Source organism: Buteo buteo, chromosome Z, assembly GCF_964188355.1.
Source record: "Buteo buteo chromosome Z, bButBut1.hap1.1, whole genome shotgun sequence".
NCBI classification, from domain to species: Eukaryota; Metazoa; Chordata; class Aves; order Accipitriformes; family Accipitridae; genus Buteo; species Buteo buteo.
The window spans coordinates 19,876,091-19,897,440 of record NC_134204.1 but is presented as its reverse complement, the minus strand read 5'-3'; the positions used below and the strand labels follow the sequence as shown (position 1 = coordinate 19,897,440).

Sequence of the window (21,350 nt, the reverse complement as noted above, 5' to 3'; positions counted from 1 at the left end):
TTCCTGGGTCTATGCATTGGATTAGAAAAGTGCATTAATTCCTTTTAAGGGCTCTCATTTGCAACTGTGTACATACAAACAAAGAAACAGCATTTGAGAGAGGCAAGACAGTGGTGACAATTAACTTCAAAATGGATTTTCAAATATCAGTCATTACACACTGACTGGTAAGACTAGTGCACCCATCCTACTGTTCTTCAAAACCTTCAAAATAGCTGTTAAAAGATGAAATTAGGTTTTTCATTCTGGTTTGACCTTTAGGTGGATAGTAGTCATCCTACTTTTAAAATAACGAAAACTAAGTATCCTTCCTCAAGGTGCAGTTTCTAGTTCTCCAGTTTTAGGAACCAAATTAACCCAGGTGACACGTTACATCTAGGCTTTTCAAATATCTGCACTGCACTGCTGTGATGAGCCATCCAAAACAGAGACTTGGTTATCACCTACCACTTCTGTCACCAGTCAGCAGGAGGAACCTTCAAGTTACCAAGTAAATAAAACACTTAACTGTAATGAGGACAAGCACAGGAGCTGTACTTCTTAATGGCTAACATTAGGAACACGGTATCTTTCCCTTTAGCTAGCAACGGTAAGCATTACCTTTTGTTGCAAAACTTGATTTCTGAGTTTTATAGAAAGTTTTTAAAATGTAGAGATGTCCATTTTAAAAAGTCTTCTATAGATTCTAAATTATCAGCAGTGTAACTATAAATCATAGTAAATGATTTTTTTCCCCACTTAGTTTCAGCTGTGCAGATACTTGAATACATCAGAGTTAATAAATCTTGTGATCTATTATAAGGTTATTTGGAATTACCATTCCATGTTATGGAATTACCATCTCACACCTCCTAAAGAAGAACTCATTAACATACCTTCAAAGACATCAGTCATTTTGCAGATGTGAGCAAAGTTAGCTCCATTTGCCCATGTATACACAACATCCATCAGGTTGGGTCTGAAAGAATTTAAGTAATTTTCTTCATCAATTTCCAGTTTTGCCTCTGCTGACACCTTGGCAATTCTTTTTGCACACTCCTTTAAAATAAAATATTTTAAATTTATAGTATGCTTAAATGGATAAAGTGTTTAACCAATAGAAAGGTTTGAGTATTATTAGGTACTGCACACTGGATGAGGTTTCCTTTTTAGTGTGAAATTACTCAGAATCAGAAGGTAAACCACTGTTTATATTGTCTGCCTGCACTAACAACTTAAGAGTGTAGTAAGCAAGCTTATAAAAGTCTTTAAAGGCATGTTCTAAATTAGCATAAAGATTTCTTGCAAACAAGATAACCCATTATTGCACACTGCAAAACCACATGCAGTGCCAGCCAAATTCACTGATGATCCAAAATCAAGTCTTCACTGTACACTTACTCTATTTGTCTCATACACTACTCAACATTAACCCCAAGCTCAGATTTCTAATGGACAGATTACCTGCATTTGCCGAAGTGGTCCTGCCAACTGCTCTGTCAATTTTGGCATTTCACTGGACTGAAAAACAAGGCAATAAATAAGCTCATGCACTCCTATACACTTGCTCTACACCAAATAAAATGCAAAAATAGAAGTTCAATGTGTGCTAGTGACATCCTACATTATTCCAATGACTTCTCAAACCTGTTATCAAACACTGAAACGTACTGAATTCCCCAAGTACTTGTTCCTCAAACTAAATCAGAAAATGAAATGTTTCAGTACAGTATGCCAACAGTATGAAAAAAAGCACCTGCTTTCTGAGTACTTCCAAAATTCCCTCTATTTAGCTGTTCCATAGTTTTGAACTGCCAAAATGCTGATCATTTACTACTTTCAGTGTTACAAGCTTTTCTTCAAGAATACTAAATGTAAATGCTTTTAATACTTAAACTTCAGTGGTTATGTATGAAAATATGGCTATTCAAATACAGCAGTATTTTTACGTCCTACCTGTTAAGACCCAGGTACTATTGTTGAGTGAACCACAATATTCTAACTAACAGTGGCTTACCTTGGCATCCCTTCTACTAACAGAAGTAATTCATTAGCATCTGCTGCTAATGTGCCTTTCGCATTTAGAATCAACCTGAGTGACACATCTTGCTAGTTACCTGCAGTAATATTTCATACAGAAGTTTATTTTTACTGTATTTTCCCTGATGATGCTAAACTACTATACAGCTTGTAGGTGGCAAAACAATGGCATCTGGTATTAAATGCCCATGCTTTGCTTTGAATAACATATGGTCTGTTTTTAACAGCTCTTTTGACAGCAGTTCCATGTGGTACTAACACTTCCATCAATAGGTCAAGGGTACTGTCCAAATAACATAACATGGGCATGTCTCAGAATTAAAGATACACTCACCCTGGAGTGTAGGAGCAGATATTGTTAAGCGTCTTTTTTTAAATAATCATTCTACATTTTAAATTATAAGGATATGTGTGTATACATACATAAACACAAGCACATACGCTGAGAATCTATTAGTATTGCTTCACTGCATGAAAAGGAAACAGTTGTAGATTCATTACAAGGACTGCAATTTTACACAACCTTTGGCACGTCACTCATGAGGAAAGACATTTCAGCACTGAAGCTGTAACGCTTTTGGTAAGTTCAATGGGAGTTCATGTCAGATGCCTTAGGAAAGCATAAATGTGCAATGGCTCATACTGTTATGACCAATTTCTGGAAGTAAATTATAAACAATACTGTTGGTAGACAGGAATGTCTAGAATTCATGAATTGAAGAAGTAACTCACGTTCTCTTGAAATACGAAACAGCTTAGTAGTGCAGTTGCCTGTTCTGCAGATAAGTCATTGAAGAGACCATTGAACATCATTTCTGTCAAGAGTAGTTCATCAGCACTAAAATAAAGAGAAAGAGAAGGAAGCTTAGGGAGAAGACTTACTGAAATATACTTTTTAAATGAATTACTATTAATCTGTTTTGTGAAGTAACTGGATATAGATAAGAGACAACAGCTTCTTAGTTTTTCTTACAGGAACACCAAATACTAATATATAAGCTTTTAAAGGGGGATGCTAATTAGTAAAAGCGTGAGAAAGTATTTTACAGAAACTAAAAGCTCTTACAGAACTACAAAGAATCTCTCCTGATAGTTCACAAAAGTTAGTGTTAACTGTTGCTTTATTCAGTTTTTATCAGACAGGACATCAAGAGATTGAAAAGAACCAGAAAGTTAGACAACTTATGAAAAGGACTAAAACTGATACTGCTGCTGCTCAAAAAAGACTGAATCGGGTATTTCCAAGATACTGAAAAGAGGAACAAACTTGCTTCTATTTACTGGTAGAATAAAGACTTAATCATGAATTATAAAAGGAAGTGCATGATGTGGATAGAAAATCCAAACATACTATCTGGATAAAATATCGAATTGTTGATAGGAATACACCTTTATTTTTGGAGTTTATCAGACAAATGCACAGAATGGGGAAAAAAAAGTAGATTTTTTTACAAAGAAAAGTATAACTCATCAGCAAACAATTCCTGAAAATTAGGATGTTGATAAAACCCTGAATTTGCTATCGAATTTTGCAGGGAAAAAAGTTATTAGATATCAAACAAATATAGATAGCATCTTTCAAACTATCTGTAAGGCAAGGAGTACAGCAGTCACTGTAACTTCTAAAAATACACAATTCTACCAAAACATGAGTTACACTCTTAAGTATTAAAGTCTGATTCATGAGTTTCTGTGGAATCTTTACAATATGTTTCAATATATATGTACCTGCTAAATGTATTACAGTGAAATGCATCACTTCCATAGGTTTGTTCTAACAGCCCTATGGAAGCAATTAAGCTGTATTCCAAACTTGTCAGCAACTTGGTAATTACTGACAATCACTGTTACACCCTTGTTTGTGAGTGACTCTGTAGTAAGAGTCCTGGGAAGTGGAACCACAGAAACTGAGACCATCCTCTCATGTAATGTACAATATTCAATGAAAACACACACTATTGCCTAAGCTATGTGAGAAAATAGCCATTGTTTTGGCATTTTCATGTCCACGTTTTAGTTTTAAAATCTATTGTATTTTGTCCTTAAGTTGCTGTCTTTACTGCTTCCATCAGTATATTCCCTTTATGACACAGATCACATAGTCTCTGAAGAATCTTTCTTCTAATGGTCTCAGAACTTTAAAATACAAACATGACATACTAATTTCAGCGAGGACAGTAACATGTGTATTCATGACAATAATCACTTTGCACAGAAACCAATTACCTGCTGATTTCACAAGCGACCCGTCCTTTCATCTCAATAACATCTGAAGACGTGGCAAACCCCAGTCTTCTCAAAACACGCTTGCGGCATTTGAGTTCATCCATTTGTAAGACAGTTCTGGCTTTTTTCAGTTCTCGCTTTGCTGCTTTAATATCCATAGCAATCTGGGGGGGGTCAGAAGGAGAGAAATTACACGTTGCTGGTTTAACAGATGCACCTGTTTTAAAGACATTGTTTAATTTACATAAAGGCCTCAGAATGATGGTATATGGACATACTAGTTGACACTGACTCTACTAAAAGGAAGGTTTAAAACAAAAAATCAGCTCCATTTACCCATAGGAAACTCTGGCAAGTTTGGGAAGTTAAGCTATTTTCCCACAGCAGGAGAAAAAACCCAACCAGCCCATGCCAAAAAACCACAGAGGAAATCTTTGGTTAAGAAATGAGCATCTTCTGAGATCTGTAGTTAAGTCTCAGCTAACCAAATATTCAATCAGATGTAACACAAAGGCATTATTCCTGCTATTAGAGCTCCTCCAGTGTCTTGCAGTTTATCACAGTCACTATCAACATCCTGACAGCACGGTGTACAGTGCAGACACCCTCACAGCAGTCTGCTTGATCCATAAGGTCTTACCACATGCAAGTTGTGCTGCCCATACCAGAACTACCTCACTTCTGTGAAGCGATTCCTGGAGAACCTGCTTTCTGGAGCAGCACAGAAACACAAGAGCTAGTTTTGTGTACAAGCAGTTTCAGTCTAGCAGGGTACAACTCTATACAAAATAACTCAGTGTACCGCTTCCAAGCTGGGAGTCAGCTCAGGAAGCAGCAGCACAATGATTTGTGTGCTACACTCCCCAGCTAATAAGCCCCATCAATTCAACTCAGGTCTGCACAAGCATATTAAAAATGATCAGTTTCAATTATCTGTGAAGACTTTACCTACACTGTATTGTGCTACGCCTATTCAGTGAAAAAGACTCTAGTGGCACCTCTGTAAACTTCTAATCCCTGATGACTTTTTCTGAAGGGTTTTCTATTCAGATGTACTTCCCATCTGTATCAATCAAGGGCATACCACCGACTCAGCCACTTTGTCAGTGAGATTCAATAATTTTACTGTATTTAAAAAGGATTATTTGGGCTTATTAATTTAAAAAGGATTATTTGTGCTTTGCAAATAAAAAGAAAAGCAAGTAAGAAAGGGACTTTTACTGTCTCTCTCTTCAGCTAAATATAGATACAGTGTTTTGTTTTGTATTTTTACCTGTGCTTTTTTTTCACAAAGTTTGTATACAGTTTCCAAGTTGGGATCATTGTGAAGAGGATGTGAATACATCCTATGCTCAAATGCCTCTACTTTTTGGATTACTTTTTTCAGTCCTTGATCTTTGATGCCCATGTCATCAATAGGGTCTAGTAATGGTACTCCATCAGGAAATCGTTTCTGTACTTCCTAAAAGGAAAAAAAAAATTATTTTTTTTTTTTTTTGGTGGGGGGTGTGTGTAAGATTAGTAATAGTAAAATAAACTATACTTCTACAAATCAGCTGGCACAAATATAGCGACACAGAAGGCAGCAGTCTAAGTTTGTTGTGTGATGTTTCAACAGCTTTCAAAAACAATTTAAAATGACTGTTGACAAGGAGAAACAATTGACATTCATTGTGGCTTCCAAGCCCTTTTAAGAATAAGGCTGAAGATGTGACACCAGCTTTAGAGAAATTTCTTTAGAACACGTTGTCTTGGGTTCAAGAGTATCTCACTAATCAGTGCAGAGAGCTTACACAGCCTTGTGGAACTTACCTGTATAGATTTTAACACACTTTGCCTGTTGTCAATAGGCCTCAGGTCTTTCGGTATGTAAAGTCGGACACTGCTGATAGCTGAGAGGAGATGTACCAAAACAGGAACAACCTATCAAAGACAGTACAATAGCTGATAAATCAATAAAAAGTATATTTATTATTACTGTTCCATAGCATAACTTTACAGAGGAAAAGGAAAACTGAGTCCACAAGGACACAGCAGTGAGTAAAGGAATATCAGGAAGCAGGAAAAAGTGGGTAATGAGCTAAATTATTAATAAAGAAGAAAAGGAAGTTTGCCCAAATGGGGAAATTCTGTATTCAGTTAAGTCTGGAGAGAGGCTACAAGTGGAAATTTTTTTTTTCCAGTTTTTCCATTACCTTGCCTCTTATCTACCAGAATACATCTTATGATCCAAACCAGAGAACTTATTGTCATATACTTAACTACGAATTCTAATAATAGAGAACATCAAACCAGCAAATACTTATTCATACCTATCAAAACCATGAAGACACCATGAAGAATCAATCCTGTATCTCAAGCTTTAAATGGACTTCGTGAAAAAAACATGCAGACAAATTAAACAACTGACTCTCGTCTGGAAATTTTAATTGTTTGTCTTGATATAGGGTTTCAAATTGAAAATTTTAAATAATGCAAATGCTTTCACTAAAAATTTAAATTTAATTTTGGAATAAGATAGCCTTGCAAAGCTGAAGGGGTCTGAAAAAGATAAAGAAATAAAAAAAGAAACCTGTTCCCAGAGACAGAAGATACTGCTAAGAAAAGTATCTGCCAAACAGCACTGCTAAAATTTACTACTCATGGATTATAAAAATTCTAACTAAATTCTCAAATCTGGAAGAACAAATGCACATCACCCACAAAATCCTGCACAATTATCCAAGAAAGAAACAGCTTATAGACACTTGTTTATCTGCAGATTTTATCACGTATGTAGGTCATTTTTATAACTTCGTTTATATTACTGCTGTTGTCTTTCACCTACTGATTTGCAATATGGAACACAACAGTAACTAAGTTTCAAAGCACTTCTTATATGGTAACAAATTTTGTTCACACTTCAAAGTTTCCTCTTCAGTGAAATCAGCAACTTTTTAAGAAAGCAGAGTTAGGTGTACAGCTCCTTTCTCTTCCTTAATGCATCAATCCCTCTTTTACCACAGATTGCAAATGCTTTGGAAATAGAATCTTTAAGAACATTTATAAGAAACTATTGAGAATAAACATGTGTAACAAACCTGCATCTCGCCTTTCTCATCAGGTCTGGCTGGCTTTGCAGCCTCAGTAGCAGAATTTTTCAAACTCTCTTTGCTGCAGTGCAGTAGCACTTCAACTACATATAATGGGTCCAATTCACCAGAATTTGGCTGTTGAGGGCACAGAAAAAACAGGTCCATAACAGTTATTTTAAAATACCAGCAAGAAAGGAAGGAAAAAGCATTTTATCGGCTCAGTCATGCAGTATATTCTAAAAACTACTGTATCGGTATTGATTGAAAGATCCCTCACATAGAAAAAACACACTTAAATTCATTACCCCTTCCCCATCCTCCCTTGCCAGTGTAGCCTAAAGTCTACTAGCAGCTTTAGGTGCTTCTGCCTTTTCTTCTAGATGTAACTCTTTCAAAGTAAGCCAGTATCTTTTGTAACCGTAATGCAAAATACTTGCATCATGCTAGTGGTACCAAACTTTGCCTTTTTTTTAAAAAGCAACAAAATTTGGGGGATGCCTTTCATTTGCACATTTTCAAGTTCATGTTTTTCTCCACAATAAAGTGTTACCAGCTTGTATCTGCAGCAACCAGGAAGCTGCATCTTGCAGGCCACATCTTTATACACCCCAAACTGCACACTTTAACATCTGACATTCATTTAAAGAACACAAACATGCAGGTATGGTGGTTAAAGACTATTGTTCACAAAGTCATAACCTTTATTATACACTGCTTTAAAAAACACCTGACGTTAGTTATTTGACTGGATCAATATGCACTAAGGTTGCTCAAATACACTCCTAATATAAGCAAATATTTTTATGACTTTGAATAGAACTAAGTTATAGGCCTAACACTGAAGGAAGACATCATCTTTTAAAATACTATGCACAAGCTTCTCTGCTTCCAAATACAAGAGGGAGAGAAAGAGAGAACAGTCTTTCAAAATCCCATGTTAACTCAGTTCAGTTCTACTAGGCAGTATTTTTCATTACAAATCTACAACATACTATTTTCTTTCATTGCATGCAAAGCAGGGTGGAGCCAGCTAGCATTTCTAAGATATTCTCAGAAGGACTATGAGAAACTGCCATAGTAAACTAAACAGAAAAAACAGGGTTATCCTGTTCTACAAGATACATAATTTCTTCAAGAAATGCAATTACTTGCTGGGGAAGAAACTGGTCCTCTGAATTCTATCCTAGATTTGCAGAACGCACTCACAGCAATGTACAAGACCCATACCACTGCTGTTATCTGAATTAGAATATTAAAATAATATCCATGTATACCAAATCAGTATCCAGCCAAAGCCATGGAAAGCATAATGCTGACTTGAATGAAGAGACTAAACTCATAGCTGCACATATATGTTACAGAAAATACTAGAATCAGAGATGTCTAGAAAATTATGAGGAAAAAAATATTTCTATCAGTAACTGCATTGTAAACCTATTAATAAAGCAGGAGTATAAATGTCATGAACATTTGCGGTTAGTACTACTCTCTATAAGTTTACATGTACCGATGGCTTTTAGACAATGCTAACCCAACATGACTTAATCTAGAACTCCTTTTTGAATGTGTACTGATTCCTTCAGTGGTTTCCTACAACATTTCAGGGACTAAACCCTTGAACAGGAACAGCCATGTTTTTTAGATGCAAGAGTAAAAGGAGACTAGAACACCCTGTAAAAATTTGTTAGTCACAGACATCTCTGTCATGTCAAGTTTGAATGATCTTTTGATTCATGCTGCATCAATTCACATGCTTCAAGGATAAAATTCTGCCCTCTTTGGCAGAATATTGCATGATTAGGTGTATTCCGAGGATTTTAGATTTGCCCTGAAACATCTATCACTTCATATGCCTGAAAATGAAACAAGATAAGACAGCTTATCATATCTGCAAATCAAGAAATATGGTACAGATAACAAATTCAGATTCCCAGATTAATAACATCAGACTCATGGAAAATTCAATGACCATGACACAGCACTAAAAACGATGTTTATGTAGTAAACACTATAAAGAAACACAAACAGAGAAGTACATATATTTAATTATCATCTAAATATGGAAGACCATATTGCCACATTCCAAATTTTAATATCTATTAACAGACAAAAATTTATGTCTAGAATCAGGGATCAGATGACAATATGGACTACAAACAGTACAACAATAAAACTAGCATAGTGCTGGCACAATCTAGTGGAAATAAAGTTTCTTACTCAAAAATATTGGGGTTTTTTTTTATGAATTCCAAATCAAATAGCTACTTTGCTGCCTACTATACTGTACCATATGTAGGAAGCACCACTGCTTCAAACAAATTCTTCTGTCTACTGTAATTCAGGATAAAGTGCTATTTGCATTCACAATTTAGTAGAATACTGCATCATGAAGTAATGCTGGAAAAACATCTAAATATAATTAACAATTAACATAACTGACAATGACTCATGCTTTTGCTTTCACATTGCAACAAAGAAAATTACTCAGTAAAATACAGACATACTGTAACCCTAAATGTCAATCTTAATTACATATATTCCTCACTACAAAAAGGACTTCATTAGCAACTATGATATGAAGAAAAAATTTACAACTAAAGAAAAACTAGCAATATAGACTGAATTCAACACCATTTCTGAAAGTAAATCCAAAGAACTGTCACAGCTTACAAGCGGATGAACGTTTAAAGACATGGCATAGTAGTGATGTATTTTCAATACTAAGTATAGTGCTACATTAAACAGTAATGAGGAAATCCATCTGTATCCCAGGACAAAAATGCATTGAATAGACACATTAGGATGGGTAAATAACAGCTTCTTTAAGCTGTTTGTTTTGCTTCTGCTCATAGAAACTAGTCTTTCCATACTGATTTTAAAAGTTACATAGCTTTAAGTCTGTTCCATAATTTTCAGCACCTATTGTCATTCTTTCCACAGAACTCAGAAGGAAAAATTCAACCCAGCTGCTAGAGTGACTTAATGAAAAAAGTGCTGCTGGAGCCAGAGCCATCTCCTGCAGAACACACTGTAATTTCAAAGCTAATGTTCAAACCTAAAGGCTTTATACAACCATGAGACAGGCCAGATAGGGAAGGCAAATATATATGTGGACAAAATATGACACGGATAGAAGAAATGCCTCCAGTGACACAGAAGTTGGCAATTTTACATAGAAGGCTGGTGCGAGGGGGCAATCTGTTTTACCACTCATGTGGCTCTACAAAAAAAGCAGTCTAGAAGCAAAAGTTAAGCAATAGCAATAACAGTCCAGTTTTCCAACTTGAAAAAGAAAGAAATGTGACTTCCAAAAGGAAGATGGAAAACCAAAACAAAATTTCTTTTAATAAGTACTGCATGCACACATTTTTCTCATTTCCTCTTTAATGAATCTATATTAGAGAGGTACCAAAAGGTGCCACAATGTACAGGCGCCACCAGAACTTGACAAGACAACTTCTCATTTAGACCTAGTAATTAATGCCAATGGTCTCCTGCCAAAATTACAGCAAAAATGCTACCACAGAAAAATACACTTTAAACTTAGGTTTTAATTTAGCCAGCAGAGTAGCCTGTCAAAACATTTCTGAAAGGGAGACCAAAACATCAGCTATGGAGTTACGTGGAGACCAACTATAAAAATGGAGTATTTGGAAGGAAAAACAAATCTGGCTTCTATTGCATCACCATCCTCTGTATTTTCTTCCACATTTCCCCGAATCCATTTGTATTGTTTTGCTCTCTTTATATTTTAATTTCCCAACACTAAACTCTACCACAAGAGGACAAGCAATCCCATGTCTTATGCACTAGCTTAGGACTCAAAACACAATTCTCCAGTTTAAGACAATCTTCTGTGTAGAGCCAAACATCAGTTTCCCTATCTCTTGACCCTCACTTATAGGTCCTATAGATTTTCTGAGGGTAGATGACATAGTATCTTTCCCACAAACAGCTCAGTGTAGCACTGTTGGGGATGCCTCAGAAACAAACTAAATAGCTTGAAACACTTGTAGTGCCAAGTGCACTTTTGAACTACTTATCTCAGATACAAGCAAGCATTCCTCCACAAATATACCAGAAGTTAAAAAATGAACACAGGACTTGGGGTTTGTCCCACCTTCCATAGTTTTTTTTCTTATACTTTCACTTCAGGAAGGGCAGAACTTCTTTTAAATTTGAGGGGAAAGGAAATTTTTTTTTGCCTTTGAAAACTATGAAGAAAATGAGTTTTATCTCATTTGCAGAAAAAGCAGTAAGATATATATTTTTCTAATGGAGAAAATGTATATTTTACCTTAACATTTGATTTCTTAGAGAAATTAACAACCACTCCCCATCCAAAGTCATCACCTTCGTTCTTCACCTGAAAATATTACAAGAATGTTAACATAACCCGTGTACAATCACATCCTAGCAAGCCTATCTTTTTGTATTTCTGATATTTCCAACAGCACTCATGGACTATTATTCATCATGAAAACTATATTTGTTTTAATTCATTGTTGAACGTTTAACAAACATAACGAAGGTCAAAACCGTTGCTCAGTGTGATGCATGTAATTTTTCAAGATGGTAAAATGGCAGACACAAATGAAACCTGCAAATTTCACTGACAGGTAGAGATTTGAAAAAAAAAAACAAAACAAAAGAAAAATCAAATTACCTTTACCAGTCTTCCTGGCTGTAGAAATGGCAAGCAATACTTTGGTTTGTGAACATATTCTTCAATCTCTTTACCCAGTTTTGCAAGCTGCTGTCGGATTTTGTAGTATATGACCACATTTTCTTCATTGGGAATTGCTATTTTGTTGTACTGTCCTTCCAAATTACTCACTCCTATAATAAAAAGTAAACTCTCATGGCAATGAATAACTTCACAGATTCAGAAATCAGTGTTTCACTTTCAGATCTACATAACTAGTATTTTGTCACCATTTTTTGCATTCATTTTCCATTTACAATAATCCATTCTCTGGAAAGCTACAAATCTATAAATGTGTCAATTAGATTTTATTTACATGAAATTAAATATTAATACTAAAAATTATTTTTTTAAATAAACAAGCCTGAGAAAACAAAGAAGGCTAGACCCCCAATTGTCCAGGCATCACTGATTTAGGGTTGCACAGAACTCGGACAAAAACTTGCAATGATTTGTAGGAGGGTATTCACTGCCTACCAGCACTCTCCTACCTATTCCTATGAAAGTAAGATTGCTCAAAGACATCTTCTAACAGGATGTGTTCCAACAAGAGGTAAGTTGTTAAAATATGTTCTTCCTAACCTGTTTTACGCTGATTTCATCAGTTGGAAACCAGTATTTTCTTCCTCCAACATTTTTACACCTTCTTTAGGCAAATCGATTTTTATTAGAAGCAACATGCTTCATTCTCTCACACTGGTAATATCACTAGTAAACATAAATTTACACATTATAAAGATCTCTTTTTCCTCTCTACCAACTCACCCTCTTGCATGCTATTTGAAAGCATACGGGTGACTCAGAAACCCCAATTCACTGGGACTTCAGAGACAGCTCAGGGAAGTGTTCCCTATTTTTAGCTGCCAACTTTTTAAAGAAAAAAGCTACAACCATTTCTCTCCTTTGTGTTTTTAACTGCAGCTACAGCAACTACAAAATTCTAACGCCCAGTATAGTGCCTAAACAAAAAATGTCCCAGAAACATGAAAAAGGTTCTCCAGCTCCATTTTTCTATTTAAATAGCAATACTGGAATGCCAGAAGGAAGATCTAGGCATGCCAATTGGAATAGGGAGGTTCTCAGGAAATGCATACTGTATTTGACTACTAATACCTTAAATACTGCACCTGCAAACTAACAGAAACTCTGCAAAGGGAATCGAAACCCGCCCTCTGCATGTCTATCAGAGCTACATAGACACACACACTCACACTCTCTCTTTTAATATTCAATTAACAAATGAACAGATGAACTGTTCATTCATCAGTGGCAAAGGAAGTAGTTACCTCTTGTGTTCTTAAGATTCTTCTGGATTAAGGTTTGAAAGAGGCCTCACTCTCAAACACTGGCTGAGATCTTTGGAAACTGACTTTGGCTCACAAAAACACACTATTTAAAGATCATGGCTCAAAATTTAGTTACTCAGTAGAGTGCAAATAATGTCTCAGTCCTCTCTGAATTTTGCTTTGTTTTTTAATTAAACATTTTTTCCTATACCACTCTGAATGCAGTGTGCCTTAGTTCTTTTTAGAGACTGTAATGAGATACTAAAATTATGTTTCTTTTAGCTAAGTTCTGCATACCAAAACAGAGTAAGACTTTTCTTCTCTGCACCTCTAAAAAGCTGCAAGAATTTTTAAATCCTTTTTCCTTCTTCCTGTCCTACAGTTTAGCAATGTGACAACCATTCTTGTCTGACGTAGAGAGGAAAGCTCTCTTCATAGATTGACAGTGTGTATCTATATAGGTCCTAAGAACAAGAGAAATTACTCTCCCTGAAACTGTAACATAACAACAAATGGTGCAGTGGCAACTGTTGGCAGGAAAGACAAGAAGTGCACAGGTATAAACTCTTATAAGCGTAACTAAGTGTAACTACCCAACCTCACAGTGGAGCATCTTCTACAATGACTCTTGTGAGTACAGCATATAGAAATACTTACTTTCTACTATTTCTGGAATAGTTCTGTAATGCTGGAACTGATAGAAGGATTTTTCTAACATGTATTCAGGGTTAATTTCCTCTACTCGAAGCAAGTTCAATACCATGTTGTATGTCAGGTGGAATGCACTGTTTAAAGGATCAGCTGAACCCTGAAAAAGATCCAAGAACACTGTCCAGTTAAAAAAATATCAATTGCAGTGTATAAGAATGTATCAAATAAATCATGACACAGTGTTTTCTATGAAGACCTGCTTTGATGGGTAGTACAACTTGCCTTGAATTTAGATTACGTGTCTCATCAAATCCTAAGCAATTTTATTATGCTGAATATATAACAGTATTTGTATGTCTCATCATATCTATAGTTATACTACAATATTATAAATTAGATCTGGATGAAATTAAAAGTTTAGATGAAAAACTTAGATGTTTCTTATAGTCCATTATTTGGATTCCATTATTTTAACCTGAAAATAATACTTATTTAACTATTTAAAGCAATCCACTATTTTAACACTCTGGAAAAACTTATTTGCACACCTTTTTCTCTCAAGAATTACTGATCACTCTGGTGTCTTCGGAGTCTGTTCAAAAATAGATAGTCTACAACTTCTTTAACTTAAGTAATGTCTCATTATAAAATTAATTTACTTTGCAGGCTGCCCGAGAGAGGTCGTGGGCTTTCCACTTGTGGAGATATATAAAAGCCATCTGGACATGGTCCTGGGCAGCCTGCTCTAGATGACCCTGCTTGAGCAGGGGGCTTGGACAAGATGACCTCCAGAGCTCCCTTACAACCTCAACCATTCTAGGATTCTGTGAAGTTTGGTTTTTTTTTTTTTACAAGGTGGTATTTACAAGTATTTTGAATAACCTAAGAAGAAAGGATGCTGGGAAACTATTGTGAGGAAATACCACATCACTACCTTCTTTCCCCATTCTTATTTTCTAGGAACATCTACTACTGTCCTCTGTCAAAAAAATGTACTGGACATTTTACCCACAAAGATGACTTCCTTTTCATAAGAAGAGCAAACATTTAACTGATATACATTAAAACAACCAGCTATTCAAAGAACACACAGAACAGTTAAACAGTGTCCAAGAAAGATGTAGAAGACCTCAACACTACAGCCTCTCAGAGCAAAGGACAAACTTGAGAAACTGTCTTTAACTTAAGTGTCAGCATAGAAGGCCATCCTAATAAACCAAATAAGAAGTCACTGCAATCAGACGACAGAGGCCCAAAACTTCTGAAGTATGAAATTGCCCAACTGTGGTGCATAACCTCTCATTTCAAGTAGCATTGGTATCAAAGGAACAAGTGCCTGACAGTTCTTCAGAAAGGATCCAAGGAAAATCCAGGAGTTATGAAGCAGAAAATTACAATTTCTGTAAAACGAAAGGAGTGGAAACTAGAAGCAACAGACAGCTGGAGAGAATACAGCAGAACAGCAGCATAAATAATCTAACCCAAGTTAGATCTCACAAATCTTTCAGAGCTCTTTGAAGATGTTAACAAGTATATGGATTATCATACCTCCCTGCTTTGTGAAAAGCTTATGACAACACAATCCCTACCCCCACCAAACTCATGTTATCAAGTCTTTAAGGGATTTCAAAAAAATAAACTCTTGTGAATTACTAAACAGAAAACCAATGTAATTTGGTATTTTTTCAAAACAAGATTTCCAAATGGAGACTCAAAGAGGTCTGGACTTAAGAAATCTAGAAAAGACGTAGACAGAAAAATAGCAAGGTCTGCTAAAATACTACTACATCACTAAAACCACCAGCAACCCACAGAGTTGCATGACAAGCAATAAAATGGCAAGTGAAATTTAATCTGAAAGTATATTGTTAGAAGATGAAGTGCAACAGTTTGCAACGGTTTAGTATTTACTGTTCATTAAAGTGACCTATACCTGAAATAAAAGTGGTTTACTTAACAAGTGTTGTCATTGCAACAAAGCCTATGAGTAAAGTCATTTATGACTAACAACTAAAACAGATAACAAGAAAATGAGGATGTTTCAAGACATTTTTCATGCAACTATATGACTGCTGAAAGTTCAACATATTCTATCAGTCGTTTTAGTAGCTCGGAGAGGGTTGACACTGGAAAACACGCTCCTCTACACCTTCTTTTAAGCTCAAGATTTGCTTTACCTAAAACCAATTATACTGTATCCTCTTGCAACTCATTTTTTGCCTTTTGCTATAACGTAAGGTATGCAGCAGAGATACTCCCTCATCATACATAACAAAAAAAGCATAGGCCATTAAAGAAACAACTGATGACTAGTTTAAATATGCAAATGCTGAAATTCCCATCAAGTGCTCTCTTAGATCAAGCTAAGTTTAATGGATTTTAAATGACATTGCCACAATATACACATTTTTCTTTCGATTTTAAATGTACAGTCAGGAATTCTGATACACATCCATTGATGCACTAATGTCAGATTTAATAAGAGACAGTTTGAATTTGAGACTCCTTCACATGTAGGATTGTATTGGGTTTGTGTGGCAAGGTTTTGGTAGCAGGGGGGCTACAGGGGTGGCTTCTATGAGAAGTTGCTAGAAGCTTCCCCCATGTCCGATAGGGCCAATATGAGCCAGCTCCAAGACGGACCTGCGACCCGCTGCCGGCCAAGGCCAAGCCAAAACCCATTAGCAACAGTGGTAGTGCCTCTGGGATAACAGATCTAAGAAGGGAAAAAAAGGTGCAGCGGACACAGAAACAGCAGCCAGAGAGAGGAGTGAGAACATGTGAGAGAAACAACCCTGCAGACCCCCAGGTCAGTGAAGAAGGAGGGGGAGGAGATGCTCCAGGCACTGGAGCAGAGATTCGCCTGCAGCCCCTGGGGAAGACCATGGTGAGGCAGGCTGTCCCCCTGCAGTCCATGGAGGTCCATGGTGGAGCAGATATCCACCTGCAGCTCAGAGAGGACCCCACGCCGGAGCAGGTGGATGCCCAAAGGAGGCTGTGACCCCGTGGGAAGCCTGCGCTGGAGCAGGGTCCTGGCAGGACCTGTGGCCCCATGAAGAGAGGAGCCCACGCTGGAGCAGGTTTTCTGGCAGGACTTGTGACCCTGCGGGGGACCCACGCTGGAGCAGTCTGTGCCTGAAGGACTGCAGCCTGTGGAAGGGACCCATGCTGGAGCAGTTCGTGAAGAACTGCAGCCCACGGAAAGGGCTCGTGCTGGAGAAGTTTGCAGAGGACTGTCTCATGTGGGACGGACCCCACACTGAAGCAGGGGAAGAGTGTGATGAGTCCTGCCCCTGAGCAGGATGAAGCGGCAGAGACAACATGTGATGAACTGATCGTAACACCCAGCCCCCGTCACCCTGCACTGCTGAGGGGGGGTTAGGTAGAGAATCTGGGAGTGAAGCTGTGCCTGGGAAGAAAGGAGGGGTGGAGGGCAGGTGTTTTGAGATTTGGTTTTATTTCTCATTACCCTACTCTGGTTAAATGGCAACAAATAAAGTTAATTTTCCCCAAGTTGAGTCTGTTTTTCCCATGATGGTAATGGGTTGAATGATCTCTCCCTGTCCTTACCTTGACCATGAGCCCTTTGTTATATTTTCTCTCCCCTGTCTAGCTGAGGAGGGGGAGTGACAGAACGGCTTTGGTGGGCACCTGGCGTCCAGCCAGGGTTAACCCACCACAGGGATATTTAAGAATACTGTAATCCCATAGATACAGATCCCAGAGATATAGAGCCTTATGGGATTACCTTACAAAAGCCAAAATCATACTCACTGCATGATTATTTCATCTCAGAAAAAATCCCAGCTGTTACAGAGAAGCCTTCAGCATATGTCGATACTAAGAAAATACCAACATGAACACATGTAAAACAAGTTTAAGATAAATCACATAGCCTAATGTTTTGCTTTTCATAGCCAGAGGCTCATTCAGTCATCCTAGCTTACATTTGTGAGCAGATCGTAAATACACACGTAGGTTTTCACCTCAAGTGATGCACCACAGAGCAGAAATACCTCTTAAATTAGATCGTGAAATGAGTATTTAAAATAACACCATGAGTTCTGAAATTACCACAAATGGGTTTCTACTATCAGAGATGCATCAATAAGTATGACATCAACAGCTGAGCTGCGGTGTGCGGAGGAAAACTCAAGTTTCTACAGATGTTTCTGGTCTGATACACCAAACAAAGATGAAAGAACTTCTGTTGCTGATACTAACCAATGTATAACTCAGCTTTTACTTTAGACCTGATAAAAGAATTATGTTTCCAAGCTCTTGCCTATTTTTCTAAATATATCAGTTATTCCAGGAAAGAGAAATTACCACCCCCTAAAAAGCTTGCTTCTCTACAACAGACAATGCCATTTAAAGAATGGCATTTACTAAAGAACAGCAGAGCAGTTATGCCAGTGTCAGCTAATGGTGGGTTAGATTCTTTCCTACAGCAACGTCCACTGCCGTAGCCAGGCATCAACTACCGCAGCTGGAATACACCCACCAGCTGGCTGCAGCCACCGGCATATCTACAGACCAGTGCAGATCTGACAAAATGCTGCTGTGACTGCACCGATCATACTATGAACCCTTCTTTCCATTCCTGACAATGTTACATAGCTTTAAGGCATAATTAGCTGTGTGCTTACAAGATTTTCAACTATTTGAAAGAATAAAATCATGTTACACCCTCACTTATATGTTATCATAAAGTGAGAAAAGAAAACAATGAACTTTATACAACTATAATATATGCACAGAACATGCCAAGAAAGATTAAACAATTCCTGCAGACTCACTTTAAAGGCTTTTTTAAAATCAGCACAGTTCAACTGTGAAGAAGGAGTGATTTAAAAACAAACTAAAAAACCCAGCTATTTCAAGGATTATATAAAGGGGACTTATCTCAAAGGCAACATTTGAGCCAGTTGCTGATGTGGCAATTTTTATTTTAAACATATAATCAGCATTTTACAATTTGAAAATAAGATTATTCTGTTAAGACAAAGCACTTAAAATACGAATCCTATTTTGGGAAAAAGAATTATGAATTGTTGCTGTTCCTTCATCTCATAAATACATCTTTCTCCAAGTTTCAGAAATTGTTTTCTCAGTGTTGTTCTCTAGGTAATACTACATTCAAAATCAAAAATTCTGAGAAGCTTATTTTTTCTGAAAACTGGAACTGTTACTTCTCCAAATTAAATACAACTATATTAGCTTTACTTATTACACCCTCAGCACAGGCAGTGAATTCTGCAGGGTGCCTTGGTCTCTACTGACTACTCCAGGCTATCAGACTCGCATCTAATAGGCAGCAATCACCTGGATGCCCTTGCGTCATTTACCCAGTAGCAACATATGGATTTTACAGCTGCATTAGGAAACCTTATACCAAAATACAGTTGTTCTTCTATGCTAAGTACACAGAAAACACAAGTAGACAATCAGGCTTTTCTGGCAAATTATAAAGATTGGCATGATCACTGAAAAGGCAATTAGTGGTTACCTAAAGACACCTGCCAGATACATATGGTGGAGGAAAGAGAAGAACAGCAGGGGAAGGAAGATGGGCCATCTTACTGACAGGAAAATGGAAAAGGTGGGCCTTCCATTCCTAACTTGCTCTTGAAGAGCCTAAACAGTATAAAGTGTTGAACTATCCTGTATTTTGCTTGCTGCTAAGATATATTAAGAGGCAAAACAGTTTAACTAACATTTTCTCCATGATGGTTTGCTCTTCTTGCAATCCCTTTCTCTGCTCAAGCCCTGTGCCAACAGCTCCTGCATCAATTGCTTTTCTTTCGTACTTTCTTAAGAGTATTGTGAAGCATGTACATGACATTTAGCTCACCCTCCACCATAGATCCTCCTGTCACAGTTCATCAACCTTCTCTTTGAGAAGCTAGGGTATGCAACCACCTGCCTCAAGTTCTCTCAGTCTCTGAGGAAGCCTCTCCCTTGTCTCCAGAGAAGAAGCTCCGTATTAGACAGGAAGAACCACCAACCACTCATGCAGAAGACTGGGCAAATGCCTAACTGATCAGAGCTGCAAAAAGTTGATGAGAAAGACTGCCTTGAACAGGCATCAAGAAGTCACTTTCAAACACACGCTGTGTCCATGACTTTATTGTTTTTTGGAGAACTACCATCCCAGTTTTCTGGCCTCCTTTTTGCAAGTAACCCTCCTCCTCACCCCTTCAAAGCAGGCAGAACCCCCACCCCAAATCTTCAACAGACAGTAGCAACAGATTTATTTCTGAATATTTTTTAAAAAACAGAATGATTTTGCAAGCTTTTTTATCGCTCTGAACAAGAGCTGCCTGGATACATGAGAACAGCCTGGATATATCAACTAAAGATCTCAGAAATTAAAGACCTACTTCATGTGCTTGCAACCACTTTGCTTCTCGAGAAATGTTAAGCCAACTTATTAGTTGCATCCCTTCAAGTTTTCCAAGATTTGGGTTGCAAAAGAATGATTGGTTTAAGCTGATAATGTTAAAAATCAAGAACATGACCATAAACAATTCACTACAGGAATAATTTAGTCAAGAACTATCTGAAAATTATAGCCACTATACACTGTGCCCTGTTTAACTGCCAACAGTTTCAGAACAGAATCTCTTCTTAACAGAGTCAAATCATCCAACAGAGCATTCGACATTTACTAGTCCTACCATTTCTTGCCCACATAAACTAAAAAGATATAAAGATTGGGGAGGAGTAAGATTAGTGTCTGGAATTGATATTCACAGGGTTTTTTCACTGTTTTTTTATTACTGTTAAGACTTGGAAGCCTTCTCTAACCAGAGAAGTGAGAGCTATCAGTGCTGCATTATGGCACGCACTGTTGAGCAAGACATACATTTGGTTAAGGGTTACTCTCTCTGTTCTCTCTTATAGTGGGAGAAAAATATTTACATTTTCAAAACTTTTCCCATGCAGAGAGAGGAGCAAATTTTGCACCTAACTTTCAGCAATCCAGCCTCTCACAGAAAACATGTACAAAATTTTCAAAGGGAACATAAGATGGCAAATACTGTCTGAAACTAACTCACAGGGACATTACAAGCTAACAAAGATGAAAGAGGCAACTTGCAAAGCAACAATAAAGTATCTTTCGTGACAGAAATCAGATACAGTACAGGACATATTTTAAGGCATTTGGTCCACTGACAGTTTCATTTGCTTATCAGTGTTTCCAGAAATAAGCTGAATGAATGAGTTTCCAAAAAGGCAACAAAGAACCACTTTACAAAAACAGCAAAGAACAGAACACACTGATGATATTTAAAAGGTCTCAGTTTTTTCCCTGTATGGGGGAAATAAGTACACTTAGCTGTCTGTGACAGTAGCCATTATGAATTTCTATGAAAAACCTCATTA

At 37.1% G+C, this 21,350-nt stretch overlaps 1 protein-coding gene across 1 annotated transcript in view; it reads right to left on the bottom strand.

Moving 5' to 3' along the window:
- The window catches only part of MTREX (Mtr4 exosome RNA helicase), a 50,499-nt gene that overhangs the window by 3,926 nt on the left and 25,223 nt on the right, over window positions 1–21,350 (bottom strand). Inside the window, exons 16-25 of the mRNA XM_075020696.1 lie at window positions 13,968–14,118; window positions 11,986–12,158; window positions 11,617–11,685; window positions 7,326–7,454; window positions 6,058–6,168; window positions 5,519–5,707; window positions 4,246–4,409; window positions 2,752–2,857; window positions 1,444–1,500; window positions 876–1,038 (exon numbers count right to left, since the gene is read on the bottom strand). Of these exons, the coding sequence (XP_074876797.1) occupies window positions 876–1,038; window positions 1,444–1,500; window positions 2,752–2,857; window positions 4,246–4,409; window positions 5,519–5,707; window positions 6,058–6,168; window positions 7,326–7,454; window positions 11,617–11,685; window positions 11,986–12,158; window positions 13,968–14,118 (1,312 nt within the window). The remainder of the gene's footprint in view (window positions 1–875; window positions 1,039–1,443; window positions 1,501–2,751; window positions 2,858–4,245; window positions 4,410–5,518; window positions 5,708–6,057; window positions 6,169–7,325; window positions 7,455–11,616; window positions 11,686–11,985; window positions 12,159–13,967; window positions 14,119–21,350) is intronic.